This window comes from Vigna angularis, chromosome 4 (genome assembly GCF_016808095.1).
Source record: "Vigna angularis cultivar LongXiaoDou No.4 chromosome 4, ASM1680809v1, whole genome shotgun sequence".
In the NCBI taxonomy this organism is placed as follows: Eukaryota; Viridiplantae; Streptophyta; class Magnoliopsida; order Fabales; family Fabaceae; genus Vigna; species Vigna angularis.
In genome coordinates, this window is record NC_068973.1 from 20,580,888 (window position 1) to 20,604,087 (window position 23,200).

At 34.8% G+C, this 23,200-nt stretch overlaps 1 protein-coding gene across 2 annotated transcripts; it reads left to right on the forward strand.

Moving 5' to 3' along the window:
• Positions 1 to 6,942: 6,942 nt before the first annotated feature.
• Positions 6,943 to 22,941, forward strand: LOC108331446 (E3 ubiquitin-protein ligase RKP). 2 transcript variants are annotated; one of them, XM_017566127.2, is made up of 11 exons: positions 6,943 to 7,371; positions 7,846 to 9,433; positions 10,264 to 11,079; positions 12,437 to 12,597; positions 13,530 to 13,668; positions 19,035 to 19,118; positions 20,333 to 20,614; positions 20,708 to 20,839; positions 21,158 to 21,288; positions 21,780 to 21,984; positions 22,327 to 22,941. In XM_017566127.2, the coding sequence occupies exons 2-11, from the start codon at positions 7,925 to 7,927 to the stop codon at positions 22,612 to 22,614; spliced, it is 3,747 nt and encodes a 1,248-aa protein (XP_017421616.1). In that variant the 5' UTR covers positions 6,943 to 7,371; positions 7,846 to 7,924; the 3' UTR covers positions 22,615 to 22,941. The 2 variants fall into 2 exon arrangements, with proteins under 2 accessions (XP_017421616.1, XP_017421615.1); XM_017566126.2 differs by having other exon boundaries at positions 6,947 to 7,371; positions 21,158 to 21,357.
• Positions 22,942 to 23,200: the final 259 nt, after the last annotated feature.

The following is a 23,200-nucleotide window of genomic DNA, read 5'->3' on the forward strand; positions in this document are numbered from 1 at the left end:
CAAATGTAAAAAGCATAAAATAAAATAAATGTGGTAGAAAACAAGATAAATTTACAAACATAAAAAAATTATTAAAATGCATACATAAAGGGAATGAGAAGAATATGTGTACCTTGTTGAGGGTTTGAATGATGGAAAACTTTACTTGTAATAAGTTGTGAGAAGAGGTAGATGGAAGGTGAAGAAGATGACTTTGTAGTAGAAATGTGGTATGAGATTTAATATGTATAGAGGTATTGGGAAATAGTAAAGTATGAGAGAAAAATGAAGTAGAGTTTTGGGATGGAATGAAGAGGTTTTGAGAGAGAAGAGGTGAATATTATGTAATTTTGTGTGTAAAAGTAGAGTGAAGAATGGATGAGTATTTATAGAGTTAAGGATGAAGAGAGTGTTAAATAAAATATATTTTTTTTTTTTAAAATGAGTGGAAAAATATAAAAAGTTAAGGTGGAAAATAAGTAAAAGAAATAATATAAAAAAGTTGGTGGAGAAATTAGATGAAATAAAATATAGTAAATAGTAAAAGTTAATGTGAAAATTAAGTGAAAGAAATAATATAAAAAAGTGGGTGGAGAAAGTAGGTGAAATAAAATATAGTGAATAGTAAAAGTTAATGTGGAAAATAAGTGAAAGAAATAATATAAAAAATGGGTGGAGAAAGTAGGTGAAATAAAATATAGTAAATAGTAAAAGTTAATGTGAAAAATAAGTCAAAGAAATAATATAAAAAGTTGGTGGAGAAAGTAGGTGAAATAAAATATAGGAAATAGTAAAAGTTAATGTGGAAAATAACTGAAAGAAATAATATAAAAAGTGGGTGAAGAAATTAGGTGAAATAAAATATAGTAAATAGTAAAAGTTAATGTGAAAAATAAGTGAAAGAAATAATATAAAAAGTTGGTGGAGAAAGTAGGTTAAATAAAATATAGTAAATAGTAAAAGTTAACGTGAAAAATAAGTGAAAAAAATAATATAAAAAGTGGATGAAAAAATAAGGTGAAATAAAATATAATAAAGGTAAGTGAAAAAATTAGAAAAGTTAGAAAAAAATATTAAATAAAAATAAATATATAAAAAATGTAATAGTAAATGAAAAATGTATGTAATGTGGAGGGTGATGTGGAAAGTGGGTGTGATAAGAAAAAAAAAAGTAGTGAGGAAGTAAAAAAATGTAGGATTATTTTGGGCCATTGGGTTAAGAGTTAAAAATTCAATTTAGGGGTACAAATAGTAAAACAAATAGTACTATTTTTTATTTATTCTTTATTTATTTATTTATTTTTGTGATGAATTTTATTTATCCGGACAAAATTAGGTGTTGACAACTGTCCCTCTTTACTTATATTTTACTATATGATATGAAAATTTACTATTTACATATTATCGTAGTAAAAGATAAGTAAAGATAAAAACACTAATTTTGTTCGGATTTCAAAATGAATAAGAAGAAAGGAAACAACAATAAATTTTGAACAAAGTATATAAGATGTGAGAGATTGAGGGGTGCAAACCTTGTGGAGGGTGTCGTAACCCTATGGATGAATTTGTTGAGGTGTTGCAACCTCGTGAAGAGTGTACCAACCCTATGGATGAAATGAAGTGAGGTGTTACAACCTCGTGGAGGGTGTCCTAACCCTATGGATGAATTTGTTTAGGTGTTGCAACCTCATGGGAGGTGTACCAACCTTATGGATGAAGTGAATTGAGGTGTCGTAACCTTGTGAAAGGCGTCCTAACCCTATGGAAGAGTGAAGTGAGGTGTCGTAACCTCGTGAAGGGTGTCCTAACTGTTAGAGCGGCTGCAGCGGAATGATTAGCGTGGAATAACAAACCAAGAGGGCGGGTGAGTTGGTTTTAATAATAAAGTGTGCCTTTTTAAATTTCTTCTCAGTTTTACTTACTAAGCATATAATATAAATGAATAACAAGAGTAAGGTTGAGAGAAATTTGCACAAATGATTTTATCTTGGTTCGGATCTTACCAATCTTACATCCAATCGCTTATCTCAAATAAAGATAAACATTTCACTACTTACAAAACAACTACAAATTACAATCACAAAGAAACAATTTGTAAAAGTTTACAAATCACCTCTCTTGTTACCCCAAGAGATGAAAGTCACTTCCCCTATAACCCACAAGGGATGAACACCTCCTATGAATCTTCACAAAGGATGAACACCTCCTCCAAATGCTTCACGAAGGATGATAGGCTTTTAATTCAGCAACAACAACAACACTCAATCACACTCCTTGTGAAAGTTCTTGCTCTATGCCAACACACCAAGTTCTCAAAGCCACAACATAAGGGTTCAACAAACCCTATAACACTTATCACCGCACATTGCAGATAAGATTTTTCAAAATACACTTATTTCGTATTTTGTATTTTGTATATTAGAATGAGAGTCCCAATCTAAATTTATAGAGATCTCACTCAAGGATACCTCCAAAAATCTGTTGTCAATTAATTAACGTGTGAAAATCAATTATCCAATTATGGTAATTAATTATGCATTCAATGAATGCACAACGATGAAAAAACTTGCTTAAAAATTGTCATAATTGCTCATTATAATCAATTATGGCAAGTCATAACTGATTACTGATAATCGATTATTATAAATTGATAATCAATTATCTTGAGTATAAAATGAGGTTTTCTGATTTAAAATAAATTTTAACGCAACCTAAGACAAACAATACATAGAATCAAATATAAACCACATCCTATACATAAATCTACTAAATTATAAAAACTTTAATATAAAAACAAGTCTTTATGAAGATCACCTGCAATAAGAGCACTTGAGACTTGACTTTGATACATCATCAAAATTTCTGCTCTTTAGCTTTATGCTAACACATGAATGAATTTGGTGAGGTGTCACAACCTCGTGGAGGGTGTCCTAACCTTATGGATGAAGTGAAGTGAGGTGTCGCAACCTCGTGGAGGGCGTCCTAACCCTATGGAATAGTGAAGTGAGGTGTTGTAACCTCGTGGAGGTGTCCTAACCCTATGGATGAAGTGAAGTGAGGTGTCGCAACCTCGTGGAGGGCGTCCTAACCCTATGGAAGAGTGAAGTGAGGTCTCATAACCTCGTGGAGGGTGTCCTAACCTTATGGATGAAGTGAAGTGAGGTGACACAACCTCATGGAGGGTGTCATAACCCTTATGGATGAAGTGATTGAGGATGAAAGAAATAAGTTTAATTATTGGGTTCGACCATTTCCTTGCAAAGGGTTGAGATACCAATGACAGAAAAACAAAATTGGGCTCAACCATTGCACAACATAGGGTCAAGATCCCAAAAAACGATCATTGCATAACAGAGGATCAAGATTCCAACGACAGAAATTTTAAATTGGGCTCGACCAATGCTTTGCAGAAGGGCGAGACACCAATGATAGAAATATAAAGCGATAAACAAGGTGTTGAAACTTTGTACAAGGATAAGGGTATTGAAACCCCGATATGTAAGAGAAACATGATTGATGTAAATTTTGAAATTGAAGGATAAAACTTTGTTGTATGTTGATTGTTGTTTTATTGTCTTTTTGAAGGAAGAAGATTTGATAAACATTCATGAAAAACAAGTTCACAGTTTATGAAGATATGTACATGATTTTGGTTTTTGATTTTTGTACATAATGCAAGACTATAAAACTATTTGACATTTTTTGGCTGAGTCAATTTGTTTTCTTTGAAATCATCAATTTATGAAGATTTAGATTCTCTTTTTTTCCATTTCTTTTATTTTTATTTTTTACAATGGATGTCACGAGATCTCGGAAAGATCATTTGGCGCCCATTGTGGGGCTTAAGTAAAACTTTATCCTATCTCCACATATGAAATATGTTGCCTTTCCCTCTCTCAACTAACCATGTTAGGTGCTGATTTGTAAAAACAAGCGATGCTCACAAGCATGAAACTCATTAACATGAGAAGCTTTTCGGTGGTCCTAAACATCATCCTTGATCTCAATGATGTCGACGTCATCGGGAATGTGGATGCCATCATCTCAACATTGCCCCTCACAAGTAACATGCTCTTGCTTTATATACTTGCTAACGATATAGGTATGGAGGACCAAGACTCAAAATCATCGCAGCATAGGAAGATGCTCTTCTCAGGCACATCGACAAGCTCGGGTCCAGGATTGAAAGGGCAACAATGAAAGCAATTGTCATCATCATTTGCGAAAAGTGAAAAAATGACTTACTGAAAACCATCCCTATGTCACAACAGTTGTCGCTACCTAGAGAACGATTTCCTTAGGGTTGAGTTTGGTGACTAGAACAACGACGATGTCAAATTCAATAATGATGTCACCACCTTAGGTCAAACTCAGTTCTCCCACGAGATGGAATACAACCTGTTGGTGACTCTCAAATAGAACAACGAATAGCACAAGCAATACAATATTGAGCTTGAGGTCATGCGCGCTCAATGACAGGCGGACCTCACGAACACCAAGGACTTCAACAAAGGTTGATCGACCTAGAGAGTGAGAGATCATCTCCCCAACCTCAGGCAAACTACCATGAAAAAGACCCTTGCAATCCCCATATGAAGCACATCCCACCATCTCAATGAAGTTCGCGTGGGAGCTTAAACCCCTCTCCTTAATGCCAGACTCAAAGAGACTAGAGTAGATCAACCTGACATACAACATAAGAAATTGACGGATGCTCCCACCACTCCAAGTGAGAGCAAGGCAGACACATACATCACAACTTACTCCAAGATGTAGAATTATTGAAGTCTTATAATTTCATATAACACCTTGAAAAAAGGATAAAGTAACAAGAGCTGGGTAAGTGGGAGTCAATTTCCTCGGCACAAATCTTAAAGAGCTTGGAGCAAATCAACCCGACACATGACTAGTGATAAGATCGTAACGATAGTTTGAAAGTTTTGTTGGTCGGAATCGAATTCATTACTCCTCAAATAGATATCCACCTTAAATATATAATAATAACATAATCATAACAATAATAACAAAGTGTGGAGATTAATAATAATATGTAAAATTGTTCTAATAGATATAGTTTTGAAAGGATAAAAAGAATTAGTAAAAGTATATTCTTATCGAATAGAAATACTACTTAAACTAAACTAAATATGGTAAATTTTTATAATTTATTAGAAAACCCATATGCTAATATTGTAATCTTATTATTAATGAGTGGGTCTCTAATTAGTATCTATTGATTTGTTTATCTATCATTCATTTCGAATTATTGACATTTGTTTGTAGAAGTTGTCTTTGGTCCCGCATTCAACAACAATTCAGTAGCCGCCAGTAGCTTTCACTTTTTATGCCATCGCTCACATAGTTAGATTTGCGTCATTTTTTGTCCTACCTATATTTTTACTTATAACGACAACTACATAAAAATAATTTTAATTTAAACTAACTATATTATGTCCAGATGTTTTAATTTCTAAAGATAATACCAAAATTCAGTATAAAATCATTGATCGAACATATAAGTTATTTTAAATATCCTAAACTAAAAAATTAATTTTAAACCTTAAACACACCTTTTAAACAAAACTTGCATTTACCACACTTTTTACAGTCGGAACGAAAGTTGGTCAACATGTGAGTATAAGAGTTTCCTAACATGCACGGTGTTGTTTTATATTTCTCTTCTTTAAGGGTTATATCATATCAATGTCAATAATTAATAATCGTAGTGTAACTGTTGGAGTAGCTGGTCACATGTTGATTTTTATTATCATCAATATTTTTTGGGTGTAGACTCAGTCCTTTATCTTTAATCACTCAATTTGTTTTTTGTTTTATTGCTAAAATTAAGTATTTTCATTCTAAATATACATTTAATAATTAATAAAAACAAAATAATAGTGAAAATGTACATTAAGAAATAGAAAAAAAATATAGAAATAAAATTTGTTTGCATTGCTTTGTTTTATTTTCTAAGATTATTAAATAGGATCCTAATTTTAACAATTGATGAATTATAAAGACCAGATATAAGTAATTAAAATCAAGATGAAAAATCATACTTGAATAAAAATGAGGTAAAATATTTGTTAATTTAGTTTTATTTATCCTATTTTTAGGAGAGTGAAGCTTTGGTTTTCTTCATAATCTCCATTAGACATTTTCATTTTTTTTTATTTCATCGAAGTGCATTTTAGTATTTCTTTATTCAACTTTTTTAAACTAGACCTGTTTATAATTTATTTAAAATATCATATATGAATATAATATGTTACTCTCTTATGATATTTCTGGCCAACAAATGCTCAAAAATTATTTCCAGCCAACACGTTCCTTGTGAGAAGAAAAAGAAAAGAAAAAACACTTTAAAGTTTCAACAACTGGACACGTGGGAAAAAATCTGAGAAGATTCTTGAGAACAGACAGGGTAAAAATGTCAATATAAGAGTCTCTCGGTCACTCTGGTAATTAAGCAATTGACTCACACGTATACCTTTTTTATGATATATATTTCTTCGTAATAATTAATGTCAACGGAAAGTGTAAAACAATTACACGTCATATATTTTCTACAGTTTGATGTGCTAAGCGTATTCTTAAATATAATTTAAAGTAAGAAACTGAAATATATTTTTAAATAAGTTTTAAGGACATTCTGGGACTTACAGTGTTTTAATAAAAAACATAAATAAGCTAAACTCCTTAAATGCGTTTTATGATTAATAATTTCACTTAATGCAGGTGTTTAAAAAATACAGAGGAGAACTGCATTTAATTTCCAGAACACTTGCAAAAAATGTAACCTGAAATAGGAAAATATTTGATATGTTTATAGAATAAAAAAAGTTAAATATTGAATTGAATAATTGGTTAACAATACATAGGGTATGTAGTCATGTGGAAACGGATATGTGCCCTGAGTCGAAGTGCAGTGAAACGTATAATTGACCCACCAACAATGTTGTCCACCACTCCCATTCCTACAACGGCTGGTCCCTATTCATTCAGTTGCCAGTATCATTACCCGTCAACTCACCACCCAACCGCACTCTTCCTCGACACGTGTCAGTCACAACTCCATTAGCTGCGGTTTTTAATTCGGTTCGACTCGGCGCCCGCGGCTTCGCTTCAGCTTCTGCTTCTGCTTCCTTCGCTTCTTCGCCTTTACCCCCCCAAACTTTTTGGCCAAAATCATTATTACCAAAAAAACAGAATCATAATCAATTATAAAATAACAACATCAAATACGGTCTCTCCCTCGGAAAATTCCACGTCCCCTTTCTCTCGTATCACTCTTCTAGTCTGTTGCTGTCATCGAATCTCGAAGCAATGGAGCCTGCAAAACCCTAGCAACCTTCCGCCGCCTTTTCTCTCGCCTCAGCATGAGCTTTTTCTGTAAGTTTCCGTTTTAAATTAATCATTTATTTAATTAATAATACCAACTTCGAAGCCTTTTCATGTTATTTGGAGGTAACGCTTTTTGGTTCAATTTGAGGGGCGCCTTACAGTTTTCAACATTTTAAAAATTTATCCTTATCGCCTAGTCTTTCATCTTCCCTGTAACTCTCTCGCTCTGTTTATTTCCCGGGAAAACTGGTTTTAGTTTTTTTTTTTTTGGATTTTTCTGTACTTGTTGGGATTTGTTGTTGTTGTGGGATATGAGCAAAAAGTGAACTTGTTTTTTGTTTGTTTTTGAATTGGAGCCCGTTCATGTTAAATTTTGGGCATATTGTACATGTAAGCTACTGTCTAGATTTCTCTCCTGTTGTTGCGTGTTGTGAAGTTTGGCCCCAAAATGTTTGTACTATTGGTTTTTGTTTTTGAGCATGGATCACGAACACTTAGCGAGTTTAATTGACTTTGTGACAGTTGAACGGGGATTTGAATTTGGAAAAGCTTTCAGCTGGCTTCGGGCTAGTTGAGGGGTAGTGCTTTCTGAGTGTCACAAATGGGTGAAGAGAGCCCGCGAGTTGGTGGGTTTTCTGCTGGTCTGGCCGTGATATTGAACGACGGTGAGGACGGTAAGAAAAATTTGCCAAAAACTCGGTTTCTTTCTTGCTGTGACGATTTGGGTCAGCAATCGGTGGAGCGAACCCTTGAGTATGTATTTGGCCTCCCAAACAGATCACTCAATTCGTTGACTGGTCCGGTTGATCGTGGTTTTATTCACTCTGTCATTAGAAATGATTTCTCAAGATATAATGTGAAATTAAGTGATTCTTATAGTGAAAGTGATGGGGTTTTTTATATTAATGGTAAAAGTGGCAACGGGCCTGATATTATAGGCCTAGAAGAATCCAGCATCTGTGGTGATATTAAAGTTATCAAGTCACCTTTTCTTATAGAGAGCATGGCAATGTTCAGTAGTGCCAGGGCCAGTGCTTGTGTTTGGAAGGGAAAATGGATGTATGAAGTTATGTTGGAAACATCTGGCATACAGCAACTTGGTTGGGCCACTCTTTCTTGCCCTTTCACTGACCATAAAGGTGTTGGTGATGCCGATGATTCATATGCTTACGACGGGAGGCGAGTTAGCAAGTGGAACAAGGATGCTGAGACATATGGCCAGTCATGGGTTGTTGGTGATATTATTGGATGTTGTATAGATTTAGATAGAGATGAAATATTATTCTACAGGAATGGTAATTCACTTGGGGTGGCATTCCAAGGAATTCGAAAAATGGGTCCTGGTTTTGGTTATTATCCAGCAGTTTCTCTCTCCCAGGGTGAAAGATGTGAGTTAAACTTTGGAGCTCGACCCTTTAAGTATCCAATTGAAGGCTACCTTCCTCTTCAGGCTCCCCCCTGTAAGAACTACTTTGTCACCCAACTGCTGCAATGCTGGTCAAGACTGTTGGACATGCATTCAGTGGAACGAGCTGATCATTCCTTAGTTCATAAATTGAGAAGAGTGAAGAGGTTTGATTCATTGGAAGAAATTTTCCATCCTGCTTCTTATGCTATATGTGAGGAATTATTCTCTATAGTTGAAGCGGATGTTGGGATCACAGAATATGTGGCTTGGGGTCCACTGTTGTCGTTCATGTTTGATGTTTTTGGCTTGCATGCACCCCATGATTACTCAAGCTTGGATAAAGTAATTGAGGTTATGCTACAATTTCAAGGATCCCATGTGCTATTTAAACACATCCTAAATGCTCTTTCATTTAGTTGTAAAATAGCCTTATTAATTTTAACTGAATGTCCTTACTCTGGATCATATTCTCACCTTGCATTGGCATGTCATCTACTAAGACGAGAGGAACTTATGGTGCTTTGGTGGAAGTCACCAGATTTTGAATTCGTGTTTGAAGGTTTTCTTTCACAAAAGACTCCAAACAAACATGATCTTGACTTCATGATACCAACTGTTTGGTGGCCTGGTTCGTGTGAAGATGCATCTTATGAAGGTAACATGATGTTGACAACCACAGCTTTGTCTGAATCAGTCAACAAGGTAAATTCTTTCTCTCTTTGACCAAACTTCGATTTTAGTTATTATGTCTGAATGAGAATGAATACCTCACTGCTTCTCTTGAACTTTGAAGAAGCAACAAATAAACAATTAAACTGACAAGTTTTTGTATACAATAATTATGTATATTTTTCAACAAGCCACTGACATTACTTAACCTGTAAAATACAATTATCTATTGCATTGTAATGGTTGATGGAGTAGGATGGTAATGAAAAGTAAGAGCAGAGTGTTAGAAGGAATGGTAAGAGTTGCATATGGTCTTTTGTACCTTTCTGTGGCTATGAAGGTTTTCCTTCCTTTAGTGACATTTTTTTCTCTCAATCCTAAGTCCTATATTAGTCAATGAATGTAGGGGAATGTCACAATGTTCTGAGATCACAGCAAAAATGCTGTGATCTATTATATGTGATGACACTGAATGAAAACGAGAGAAACTTTTCTAAGTTTACTGGTGATTGTGAGGCTATAAGCTGAATACAATCCCGTTAATTTATATAAATTATCATGTGATCTAATTGGTGAATATGTGGGTTTTCAATTTCATTTCACAATATTTGTCTCCATCATAATTCTGCCAGATATGGCATAGCGGTATGGTAAATTAGGCTATCTGAATTTTCTATAAAATAGAAGGAATTTTTCATTTACCTAATCTTTATTATCATAGAATGAAAAGATAAGGTTGTTTCTATGAATTTTAGGAATAATATTTCTTTCTTATTTGAGGGTAAAATTCTGTGAACTATTGTGCTATTGGATACTCCTTTCATAGTTTCCTACATTTCTGAGCATGCCTAGTTCAAATGTAGATTGAAGAGAAGCATAGGGACCTTTGTCGCCTAGTGATACAATTTATACCACCTACGAATCCTCCCCAGCTGCCTGGAGCAGTATTTAGGTCATTTTTACAGAGCCTTCTACTGAAGAACAGAGGAGCAGAACGAAATATTCCACCTCCTGGAGTTTCTAGCAACTCGGTTCTTGTTTCAATTTACACAGTTGTACTCCATTTTCTATCTGAAGGATTTGCCTTGGGTGACATCTGTGGCTGGTTAAAGAGCTGCAAAACAGATGTTGGTTTCCTTCACAGAGGTGGTGAGCAAAGCTTTCCTGTTCATTTATTTCTTAAAAGTGATCCCCATAGAGCTGATATTTCCAGGCTTGGGGGATCCTATAGCCATTTATCAAAGCTACATCCAACATTTGATCATGAAATGGAAGTGATTCAATGGGATGAAGGTTGCATGGATAATGAAGAAACCAGGGTTACTCATTCAACCAGGCAGAAACCATGCTGTTGCTCTAGTTATGATTCTGATTTTACAAGGAACTTCAAGGTTCCTGCTAAATACCTGGCCAAAGGTTCTCGCGGTCATTGTAGCTCTATTCCAGAGAGACATGCTCATGTCACTGCTGAATGCAGTGATGGGACTTTGAATAATGAAATAACTGATAAACCTAGCCCTAGTGATCAATCTGAACCTGAGTATGGTTACCGCCAAGTGCACCATATGAAGTCTGTACCAAAGGATACTAATATCTCTACAGCTACACTACGAGAAGAAGAGCTACTTGATGCTTTGCTATGGTTGTATCATGTTGGTCTTGCTCCAAATTTTAAGCAGGTAATTTCATGCTTGCAAAATTTATTGTGATATCTCAAGTTTTGACTGTGACCAGCACGATTTTCTCTAAAATGCCTGAATTTTTCCTAAAGACTGAGAAAAATAAATATGTAAAGGAGTTGTGGCATGAAAAACTTGCTTCCATATCAGCAATGACTACTGACACTCAATATCATTCAAAATGGTTCTAAAACTTATTTTATGACTTGGTGTGTGTTTGTATTAGTTTATTTTTGAGTCTTAAGTATCTTATAATTAAAATCTTACTGAATAAACTTTTGAAAAGCAGAAGCAAATTTTGCCCCCAAATTAATCAAAACTAAATATGCATTTGAAGTCTTTTCTTACCTAAATTACACTCACACACACCCACCTCCTTTGTCTTTGATTTCACCTGTATGCAATGATATATATGGAAAGAATTTAAATAGGTACCTATTTGATGATAATTCATACAAGAAGTCAGTTAATTGTAGTTGAAAAGTTGCCTTAGTTTCTGTCACTCCTAGCCTGCCCTAGTAATGGCTTCTTTGGGGGCTACTTAATTGTTCCCTCAAGGATGGGGGTTTAGTCCTAGATTGACTTGTGTGACATGGCTAAAATAGAGCATATAAAGCTTGGACAATTCTCATCTTATAATTCGGTTATGGGGTTGAGTTAGGCTTCAGACCCAAATTCTATGTGGTATTGGAGTCTGTTCTAGATTCATTGTAGGGTCACTTAGATTTGCCATGCTTTAGCCCAATAGCCGTTGTCATAGGGGCAGGGTTGGGAAGCTGCCTTAGTTATGGTCAACCCTAGCTTGCCTTAGTTGTGGTCTATTTTAGTGTTGCCTTAATTGCTGTCTCAGTGCTGGTTTAGTTCCATGTCAAATAGAGATATTGCTAAATAAAGCTTATAAAAGTTGAATAATCTTCATCTTAGATTTTAGTTTTATTGGGTTGAGTTAGGTTCGTAAATCAAATTTTAATAATGATATTTCTGAAAAATGAGGCGAGGTTAGTAGAAGTCATGAGCATGCTGAGATATCTTCATCCTCTTATACCTACTACCTCCATATATTATGGTGAGTTTGAAAAGTTTTCTGTGCCGGATTTGCCTGAAACATTTTTCATCTCATGGTGAATTTTATGAAAAAGCATCCTACAAAACTTTTTTTTGGTAATATGAATTTGAGTTTTCTTTACGCTGATATCATTGAATCCTAGCCCAGTAGTAATCTTACTCTAGTACCCAGCCTTGAATTTTGTTATAATCATCCTAGTTTTAGGTGGTATAATTTTGAAATTTGAATATCATTTAAATTTTAGGGAATAAATGAAAAGAGATGTGAATTTTATTCTTCCTGTTTTTGTAGGCATCATACTACATGACTCATCAGACACATTCAATTACCCTTTTGGAGGAAACTGATAAGCAAATACGAGAACGAGCTTGCAGTGAGCAATTGAAACATTTGAAAGAAGTTCGAAATGGATATAGAGAAGAGGTTGTTGATTGTGTTAGGCATTGTGCTTGGTAAGATGACCATGAGAGGTGACACTTAGGCTTATTTATCTCATTTTTTTATTCTTTCTCTTTAAGGTTTTTTCTTTTGAATTGACATTCTACATCTTCTAAATGGTATTAGGTTGAAATTTTCCAGGTGTGATGGCTAGGTTGTAGTTCATGTTCCGATTTCGCGTTATCTAATTGTTAACCTAATTTGATAACTTTCATTTGGATGACAACTGTGTGCAAGTGTTTTTTACTTTTCCAAAATTTTGGTGGTACTCATTCCCACCATGTTAATAACGAATGCACAGGTTGATTTAGTGTGTTAATAATCCATTTCCTTTGTCTTCACCACTTTATTTTTAGTTTATTGGACCCTACTTAGATTACTGAGTTAAACTAGTTTTGATAAAGAGAAAGTTGTTGAACATAATTTTGGAAGAATTTAAATATAGTTCTTAATTTTGAAACAGCAGGACTATGCTCTAAAAAATTATGTGTTTCTTTATTCTGTTTCATATGTGCATTCATGTTTCATGAAACTCTTGCTGCACCTAAGGTTCCAAGATGTACATTATGACTTGCAATAAATTGTGTCAGTCTTAAACTTTGTTGTCAGTTTGCTGTTTACTTTGACAAACTCATTATAATATGCTAGTTTCAAAATTGTGTTTTGAGTTTCAGATTTTAAATTTTGTTGTTAATTGTTATTATTAATAATTCCTTTTATTCTGATTGAAATTTTAAGGTATCAGTGTTTTATAGATACTTCTATTTCATATGAAGTTGAACTGTAGAAATTTAGGAATTTATATTGGAATATAAATGTTCTGTTTCAGTCTAGCTTTCTGGATGCTTCTCAAATGCTAGTATGCTTAGAAAAATGCCTAGTACGTACATCGTTGTTGTTTCTCTTACAGACCTGTTTTTTTGGGTTGATTTCTTTTTTTTTATAGGTACCGCATCTCTTTATTATCACGGTGGAAGCAGAGAGGAATGTATGCAATGTGCATGTGGGTTGTCCAGTTGCTACTGGTTCTTAGCAACATGGATTCAGTGTTTATATACATCCCTGAATATTATCTTGGAGCTCTGGTAAATAAGCAATTATCATTGATTTAGATTTAACAGCAAATTTAATTTATTCAGTTCTAGAATACAGAACATCTTCACTAGTTATCGAGTTTAATACCTTTTTTTTGGGTTTTCCCGTTTCTTATGTGTCAAACATATTAGATTGGTTGTCTGACATGACACGAGCTGGGACTAAGAGGGAAAGGGTCATATTGGTTGTCAAACATATTAGATTGGTAGTTGTTGTAATTAGAGAAGATATCTTTAGAATCTTCCTAATTAGAGAAAATAGATGTATAATCTTCTATTTTATTTTGTTTTCCTAGTTTTCCTGTTTCTCTTTTTAGGAGAATTAGATTGTTACAAATAGAGGATATGAGAATATATTTTTTAAGATTCAGAATAATAAAATCAGTCCTTTTTCTACTTGGTGTCAGAGCTCCCGATCTTGGGGCTCTGTTCTGCTGCACAATCGCGTCACTGCCGCTGTCCGACCACCGTCGCTACTGTCGTTGGGGTCGTTGATAGGGCAGAAAGGTGCACCCAACACCGGCGACCACAACACCGGAAGTCGCTCCGGGAGAGAAGCCGCCACACACTGCCACTGTCGCCGGCGCGTGTAGCCCACGCGCCCACCTCTAGCGAGACCCACTTGCCGCTGCCGGCACATACAGAGTCGCAGGAGCCTCCTGAGTCTCTTCCTAGGGTTGGTGGCGACCCGTTTGGCCTATATTTGAGTAGATATGAGTTTTTAAGTTCTACTCCTTTTCTTGGTGTGACCCACACGCCATTGTCGTCTCGAAAAAAGTCATCGAAGACTCCTGATTGCGTTGTACAGAATGTCTGAAGTGAAAATTATTCCTTTGGGTCCTAATGACCTACCAAATATAGGAGGTACCTGTCGGTTGGATGGTCAAAATTTCTTACAATGGGGCCAGTTTATTCGAAGGATTCACAAGGGTCATCCAAGACTTGATCACATAGATGGAGGAGGACCAGGACCAGACAACACTCATTTTTCAATTTGGGATAATGAAGATTCATTAATTATGACTTGGATGTGGCAATCCATGATTCCTGATATAAGTAGAAATTATGTTTCATTCTTGTGCAAAAGAAATATGGGATGATTTACAAAGTACTTTTTCATTAAAAAAGGATCCGACATTGAAAGCAGGGTATTTAATACAAAACAAGGCTCCCTTTTCGTATCAGAATATCATGTAATCCTGAATGGTATTTGGATGGAATTCGATTAGAACCAAACAATAAAGATGTGTAAAACAGATGTTGCCGCACTTGTTGAATTCATTGAAAAGGGAAAGAATCTTTAAATTTCTCCATGCCTGAATCATGAGTACGACCTAATCCGGGTACAAATTTTTGGAAGAGAAAAATTACCAACTCTATCAGAAGTTATTTTTTATGGTAGAGGAGAAGAAACTCGAAGAACTGTCAAGCTTAATGGAGGGATCTCCAACACAGGCTCTGCCATGACAACTGGAAAGGAAGTCCATAAGGGAACAAATGCTGGGGGAAAGTCGTTTGAAAATGGTACTCATGGAGACTATTGTTCATATTGTAAAAGATCTGGACATACCAAGGAAACATGCTTCAAACTCCAAGGAAGAAAGAATGTTCTCGAGTGCATGGGAAACAACAAAGGGTCTACTCAAAGATGGGTAAATCATACTACCTCAGAATAGGAAGCCACCAATCAATCTAGTCCTTCACCACTACCAGATCTTGATATGAAAGCTTATAAGGAGAAACTCGAGCGCTTGGAAGCAATGGTTGAATCAATGAGTAAGCCCTCTCGATCATGTATTCTGTCCACAAAAGGTAAGATTTGTCTTAATATTGTTGGTCATGTGTCTCAAGGTATTTGGATCCTTGATTCAGGTGCAACTAATCATAAGACACCTTTTAGTGTGTCCTTCGACTCATATGGTAAAAGAAATAAAGAACAACTTATTACAGTTGCGAATGGTCAGGATATACCTATATGCGGCTCTGAGAATATAATTTTGGACTCATCTATTGTATTGAAGGATATTTTACATGTTCCTCAATTAGCTAATTGTCTTATCTCTGTGCAAAAACTCACAAAGGATTTAAATTGTTCAATAACATTTTTTCTAACTTATTGTGTTTTTCAGGACCTTGCCACGGGGAAGACGATTTTAACTGCTAAGGAGCAGAGTGGGTTGTATTTTTTAGATTTTGATGACCAAAGCAACACAAAAATCATGAGTCAACAAGCTACATCCGAGACGTGGGCAAATTCCCAAATATGGTTACATCATCAAAGGCTTGGGCATCTTTCATTTAGTCTTATCAAGTCCTTGTTTCCCCGTCTGTTTACCAAAGAGTCTGTTGAGTCTTTTAATTGTGATATTTGTCAATTGTCAAAACACCATGGTGCATCTTATCCTATTAGTAATAAAAAGAGTATTTCTCCATTTGATTTAATTCACTTCTATTTCCGGAGCCAAATGGTTCGTTACCTTTATTGACGATTGTACCCGTCACGTGGACATACCTTATGAAAAATAAATCTGAAGTTTTTCAAATTTTTGTTAATTTTTCCGTCTTGTCCAAAATCAATTTGGAAAAAATATCAAAAGAATTAGGTCTGATAATGGTACTGAATATGTGAATCATGAATTTCTCAATCTTTTGTCTCATAATGGTATTGTTCATGAACTAACTTGTGTTAACACCCCTCAACAAAATGGGGTTGCAAAAAGAAAGAATCGTCATCTTCTTGAAGTAACTAGAGCTCTTCTTTTTCAAATGTCTGTTCCAAAAAATTACCGGGGAGAAGCTGTGTTAACTGCCACATATCTCATCAACAGGTTACCCACTCATATCAATGGCATCAGTCCTATAGATTCTTTATTGTCTTTTGTTCCTTCTTCTTCCCTACTAATGAGTCTACCTAGTCGAGTCTTTGGATGTGTTGTTTTTGTTCACTCTCATCATCCTAAGTGTGGTAAATTAGATCCCAGAGCTCTTAAATGTGTCTTTATTGGGTATCCTTCTAATAAAAAAGGGTACAAATGTTATCATCCAAGTGTTGTGTCTTTATCACCATGGATGTCACCTTTCATGAAACACAATCCTTTTATGTCAGTCCAACACTTCAGGGGGAGAAAACACTTGAAGTGGATGAACTCTCCTTCTTGTCATTACCATGTTTTTCTTTGCAGGATGCCCAAGACCTGAGCAATGAAGCTACCATAGTCCACATTAAGGAAGAAGACAAATTTTTTGGCAAAAATTATGAAAGAAGAAAACAACCCACTTCGACTCTCGAGCAAGAAAAATTGTCTAATCCGAAGGTGAGGATCCTTGAAGATATCAATGAGGAGGAGGTAAGTATTACTTAGGATTTACCCATTGCATTGAGAAAGGAAAGAAGATCATGTGCTAAATATTCTATTTCTCAGTATGTTTGCACTAACAATCTCTATGATAAGCACAAAAGTTTTATTGCTACCATTGATGCCACATAAATTCCTACCTCAATCCAGGAGGCCATGAAACTTGAACATTGGAATCAAGCCATGAAAGAAGAGATGAATGCTTTAGAAAGAAATTCAACTTGGGAGATTGTTGATAAGCCAAGAGACAAGAAGGCAATAGGGTGTAGATGGATATCCACAGTGAAACATAAGGTAGATGGGACAATAGAAAGATATAAAGCTAGATTGGTGGCAAAAGGATATACCCAAACATATAGCATTGACTATGAGGAGACATTTGCCCTAGTGTCAAAGATAAATACAGTTCGAGTTATTCTCGCTTTTGCTGCTCATTTTGGATGGGACTTATACCAGTTGGATGTAAAGAATGCCTTTCTTCATGGAAATCTAGATGAGGAAGTGTACATGGAGATACCCCCAGGTTTGGAAGTGAAAAATGAAAGAAACAAGGTATGCCTCCTGAAGAAAGCATTGTATGGTCTTAAGCAATCCCCTAGAGCATGGTTTGGAAGATTTACAAAAGCAATGCTTTCCTTGGGATATAGACAAAGCCAAGGAGATCATACTCTATTCATAAAACACTCTTCTACAGGTAAACTCACTTTATTGCTTGTCTATGTGGATGATATGATTATTGTAGGAGATGATGAAACAAAAAAATTGGCATTAAAAGATAAATTGGCTGCCCAATTTGAAATGAAAGACCTAGGAAAACTCAAATATTTTCTTGGAACAGAGGTTCCTTACTCCAAGAACGGAATTTTCATCTCCCAAAGGAAATATGTATTGGATCTTCTCAAAGAAATAGGAAAGCTGGGATGTAGGACCTTAACAGTTCCTATAGAGCAGAGTCACAAAATTGGAAGTGAGGAAAGTGCTCTTGTAGAGAAGGCCCAATATCAGAGATTGGTGGGAAAATTGATCTATCTATCACACACAAGACCAGATATTGCTTATGCAGTTAGTGTAGTGAGCCAATTTATGCATGATCCAAGAGAGAAACACATGCAAGCAGTTGACAAAATTCTCCAATACTTGAAGTCAAGTCCAGGAAAGGGCTATTATTCAAAAGGGAAGACACATTGACTATGAAGATATATATTGATGCTGACTATTTAGGTTCTATTACTGACAAAAAATTTACTTCTGGGTATTGTGTGTTTCTTGGAGATAGTCTGGTAACATGGAGCAGTAAAAAGCAAGATAAAGTATCCGTTCTAGTGCAGAAGCTAAATTTCGAGCTCTTGCTCAAGGAATGTGTGAAACACTATGGATGAAAATAATTTTGGATGATCTTTAAAGTCAAAGTGGATAACCCGGTGCAACGACACTGTGACAATAAGTCTGCCGTGAGCATAGCCCATAATCCAGTACAACGTGACAAAACCAAACACATTGAGATTGAGAGACATTTCATCAAAGATAATCTCGACAGAGGCTTTGTGATTACAACTCATGTTTCTACAAAACTTTAAATAGCATATATTTTTACAAAAGAGCTTCCTTCGGGTAGATTTGAAGATCTTGTAGGCAAGTTGGAAATGATTGATATTCATTTACCAACTTGAGGGGGAGTGTTGTAATTAGAGAAGATATCTTTAGAATCTTCCTAATTAGAGAAGATATCTTTAGAATCTTCCTAATTAGAGAAAATATATGTATAATTTTCTATTTTATTTTGTTTTTCTATTTTCCTTTTTAGGAGAATTAAATTGTTACAAATAGAGGACATGGGAATGTATTTTTTAAGATTTAAAATAATAAAATCAGTCCTTTTTATACTGTAGTCACACATTAACCTTGTTTAATTTGCATTATTTGTTAAAAAATTTCTTATCATTCTTATAATCATATACAACTTATCTTAACATAGATATTTTCTCTCTCATACCCGTACAGGTTGATTGCTTTCACGTGTTGCGGAAAAGTGATCCCCCCTTTGTTCCATCCACAATTTTCATCAAGAGAGGACTTACTTCATTTGTATGCATCTCCCTTTCAATCTCTACTTCTCCGTTTTTCTTATTTATTATATAAATAAATTATACCTGATATTTGTTTCTTGATCTTTAGTAAATGACATTTGATTCTACAGAACTAATGGAATTTCTTAGAGTAAATTTTTGGCCTTACATGATAATATATTAAAAGTACAGACTCCTATGCAGGCACTTTTACATGGCTAATATAAAATAAGAGAGAACATCAAGACACTGCCATACACAGATGTGTGTGTAACAATTGAAGTTAATTATAAGCAACATAAAAAGATCTTAAATGATAATCAAGATTTGTATGTTCATCTTCCTATTATAACGAGTCTTACAAACATGTGCTTAAGGGCTCCATTCTTGTAAACCTTGCATTTGGTAAGGTATTGGGTAACCTGAGAATAGTGGAGGAAAAACTGATAGGAAAAGTGAAGAGGTACCGAGTGACATCGGTATAACTTACACCAGCCATTACACTATCAGTAACAACTAACGTCAACTATTACACTATCAATAACTTCTTACAAAATATAATTTTTTCAAACCAACTATTGGATTATAACCATATACTTGATTGTGTGTTAAATTTGATAAAAAAAAATGAACAATAATATGGTGGTCAAATGATTCATATTGGTATATATACCTTAAGAAGTATTTATCACGTTAATATTGATGTATATAAATAGGGCATAAATAATTTTGGGTCAATCTTTATTTTTGTAATCTATGTTGTTAAGAGCCGATAGCGACCCGATAGTTGGTAGAACAATAAATCCAACATATATCAGTTTCGCTAGAATAGGTTTTAAAACATGACTGTGATATCATGTTAATAAATGGACTTTAAATTTAATTCAATTTTACAAAACCGGTTTGTAAGATGAGGTTTGTATCAAAATATATACTTTAAATTGCTCTAATCTCTAGTTGATGTGAAACTTCTAACATATGTAAAAGGAATTTTCAATCTAGTGGTGGGTTTTGAGAATAAATTTTTCAATCAAATAGACCTGTTTGTTCTATAAATTACACACACACACACACACAAGTGAACTCCTTTAAGTGCATGAGATAAAGCATCCTACATGAATCTGAAAAATTCATGAACCTTTGTTTTTAATGCGGCTACTTCCGAGATAGATCAGTTTCAATCAGAGCTTCTCTCATGGGTTCTAAATCGTTTATTCATATCTTTTTCACTAGGTCACCTTTGTAGTTACCCATTTCAATGATCCAAGAATATCAAGTGCAGATCTTAGGGATCTTCTTCTTCAGTCTATATCTGTCCTGGTGCAGTACAGGGAATATTTAGCTACCTTTGAGAGCAATGAGGCAGCCATCCAAAGGATGCCGAAAGCTTTATTATCAGCATTTGATAACAGATCCTGGACAACAGTCACGAACATACTCTTACGATTATGCAAGGGATCTGGTTTTAGTTTTTCAAAGAATGGAGAATCATCTTCATCATCAGTTCTTTTTCAAGTATGTTAACAAACTCTTTTTGTTGCTGGGTAGTTTTTGCTTGGATCAATTTCTCGTCACAAAGTTCCCTCCCTGACTCTTGATGCAATGCAGAGGTTGCTAAGGGAAGCTTGCATAAGTGAGGAAGGATTGTTTTCATCTTTTCTAAACCGACTGTTCAATACACTAAGCTGGACCATGACTGAATTTTCAGTTTCAGTTCGAGAAATGCAAGAAAAGTACCAGGTATGAATACATTTTTCCATCCTAGACTAAATTTGAATCTTGGTTTTAGGATCCTAAACCAGAAGAAGGTCTTCTTCTTGTGGTTCTAAGTTAGGTTCCGTAGCAGTATTACATATTCTGCATAGGTTCTGCGATTTCAGTTTCTTATGTGCTTACTTTTGTAGCTGATCCCTTTTTCTATTAATTTAACTTGGGTTCATTTCAAGTCATCGTGTGCATAAGATTGAAATGGTTTCTATAATTAGAATGGTAGCTTGACTAATTCAGAGTTTGATATCTCCATTCCAATAACATATTGTTGCAACGCTTCTTGCACAGGTAATAGAGTTTCAGCAAAGGAAATGTTGTGTCATATTTGATCATTCATGTAATCTTGCAAGGATTCTGGAGTTCTGCACTCGTGAGATCCCTCAAGCATTCCTGTCTGGACCAGACACTAACTTACGAAGGTTAACCGAGTTGGTTGTATTTATCCTAAATCATATTACTTCTGCTGCCGATGCTGAATTCTTTGACTTGTAAGTTTCAATCCCATGACTTCAGAAAACCCTTGCTCTAGATACCATTTGAAAATAGGGAAAATTAGGTATATGATTAATTCCTTTTGTGTAGAAAAATAGGTAATATATTTATAATGAAGAATAATAAAGGAAAATATATTTATAACGAAGAATAATAAAGGAAAATATATTTATAACGAAGAATAATAAAGGAAAATATGGACTAAGTTCAAATACACATAATATTGTAGCTAACAATATCATAACAACATCTAACAACTTAAATATACCGGAACTGAATGTATCCCCTCACGCACTTGCACGGATTGATACATGAGAAACTGATATTCCAAGGTTCCTTGAGAATTTGGAACCAAATGAAAAAAAATATTTATCATTTGATTTTTAATGAGGCTGCCCTCTTTCTTATTTCTTTTCAGGTCCGTTAGACGGCATAGTCAATCTCCAGAAAAAATAAACCGAGGCATGATATTGGCCCCTTTAGTAGGGATCATCTTAAATTTATTGGATGCTACAAATTCTGAAGAATATCGAGAAAACAATGATCTTTTAGATGTTTTCGCAAGCATGGACTGTCCAGATACTGTTCAGTATGGATTCCAATATCTTCTGGATTATAACTGGGTTAGTTGTTGTAACCCTTAATCTATGTTCTTGATTCCCTGGTATTTGGAATGTAATTTTTTCTTTCTGACGCGTTTTTTATCCAATTTTTTGAAAATTTTAATTTGATGCTATCTAATGCTAAATTATTAATAAAGTCAACCCTTAAAGTTTGTTGGTACAAATCAGTCAGTTTTGCAGACTTGCATTACAATATTAAAAGTTTATTTCTTGTGTCTATAATATAACCTCAACAATATCAAATGATAAGTGAGCTGTCTAAAAGTTGGTAATTCCTATACATGTCACGAATTTAGTTTTCTCTTGATCATTTGACACTATTCGGCTCTTTGATTTTCTCAGGATGGATCCTTTCGAGGGGAAGCTTATGTAGCAAAATATGAGCAGCTAGAGAATTTTCTTAGTCTCCTTACTTGCCGCACCGTATTACCACATGATAAAGTGGATAGTGTGGGAGATACAGATCTTGATGATAGGTTGTGCTGCATATGTTATGCATGTGAAGCAGATGCTCAAATTGCACCTTGTTCACACGAGTCTTGTTATGGCTGTATAACCAGGCACCTTTTGAACTGCCAAAGATGTTTCTTTTGCAACGGAACAGTGACAAGTATTATCAAATTTGCTTAGAAGATGGGTTAGGGAGCTTCTTTTTTGGTTGCTTGGTTCCTGGTGGGAGCCAGCCAGTCAGTAACTCATTATTTGCTTATTTTGTGAACTACATATATACAGAAATGGCTATTAACTGTAAAGGAAAACAGAAAAGGAAAAAAGGGAGAAGAAAAATAGAGGGAGCAGGGTGTAATCGGGTAGGAGTTAATAGTGTTCTTGATGGTGTCGCCACAGGCGAATTAAGAATTTTGTAGGCTGTTAGAGGGTATTATGTTGTAAATATGCGATGTAAATGATAGGCAGATCATGATGTTAAACTTTAGTAAAGCAAAATGGTTAGATGCATGGAGATTAATTTATAAAAAAGCAGTAAAGTTAATATGGGTGAAAAAGTTCCTTGACAAAGGTCATGTGAGTGTACAGGGATAAATTAGTACGTATCACATGGCTTATGATATTTAATTACAAAATTAGAAAATATATTACAATTCTAAGGAACTAAAGTCAATTCAAATTTGAGCAAGAGAATTTCATAAATTTAGTTTCTTATGTTTCTTATATTTTAAACAAAATATAAAGTCAATTTAACTTCAAGGTAATATTT

Bases quoted from the DNA above. Each gene is read 5' to 3' on its own strand.
- LOC108331446 (XM_017566126.2), top strand. From the start codon at position 7,925: ATGGGTGAAGAGAGCCCGCGAGTTGGTGGGTTTTCTGCTGGTCTGGCC. The intron at 9,434-10,263 runs GTAAATTCTTTC...GTTCAAATGTAG, and splicing joins TGTCTGAATCAGTCAACAAG to ATTGAAGAGAAGCATAGGGA. The intron at 13,669-19,034 runs GTAAATAAGCAA...ATACCCGTACAG, and splicing joins AATATTATCTTGGAGCTCTG to GTTGATTGCTTTCACGTGTT.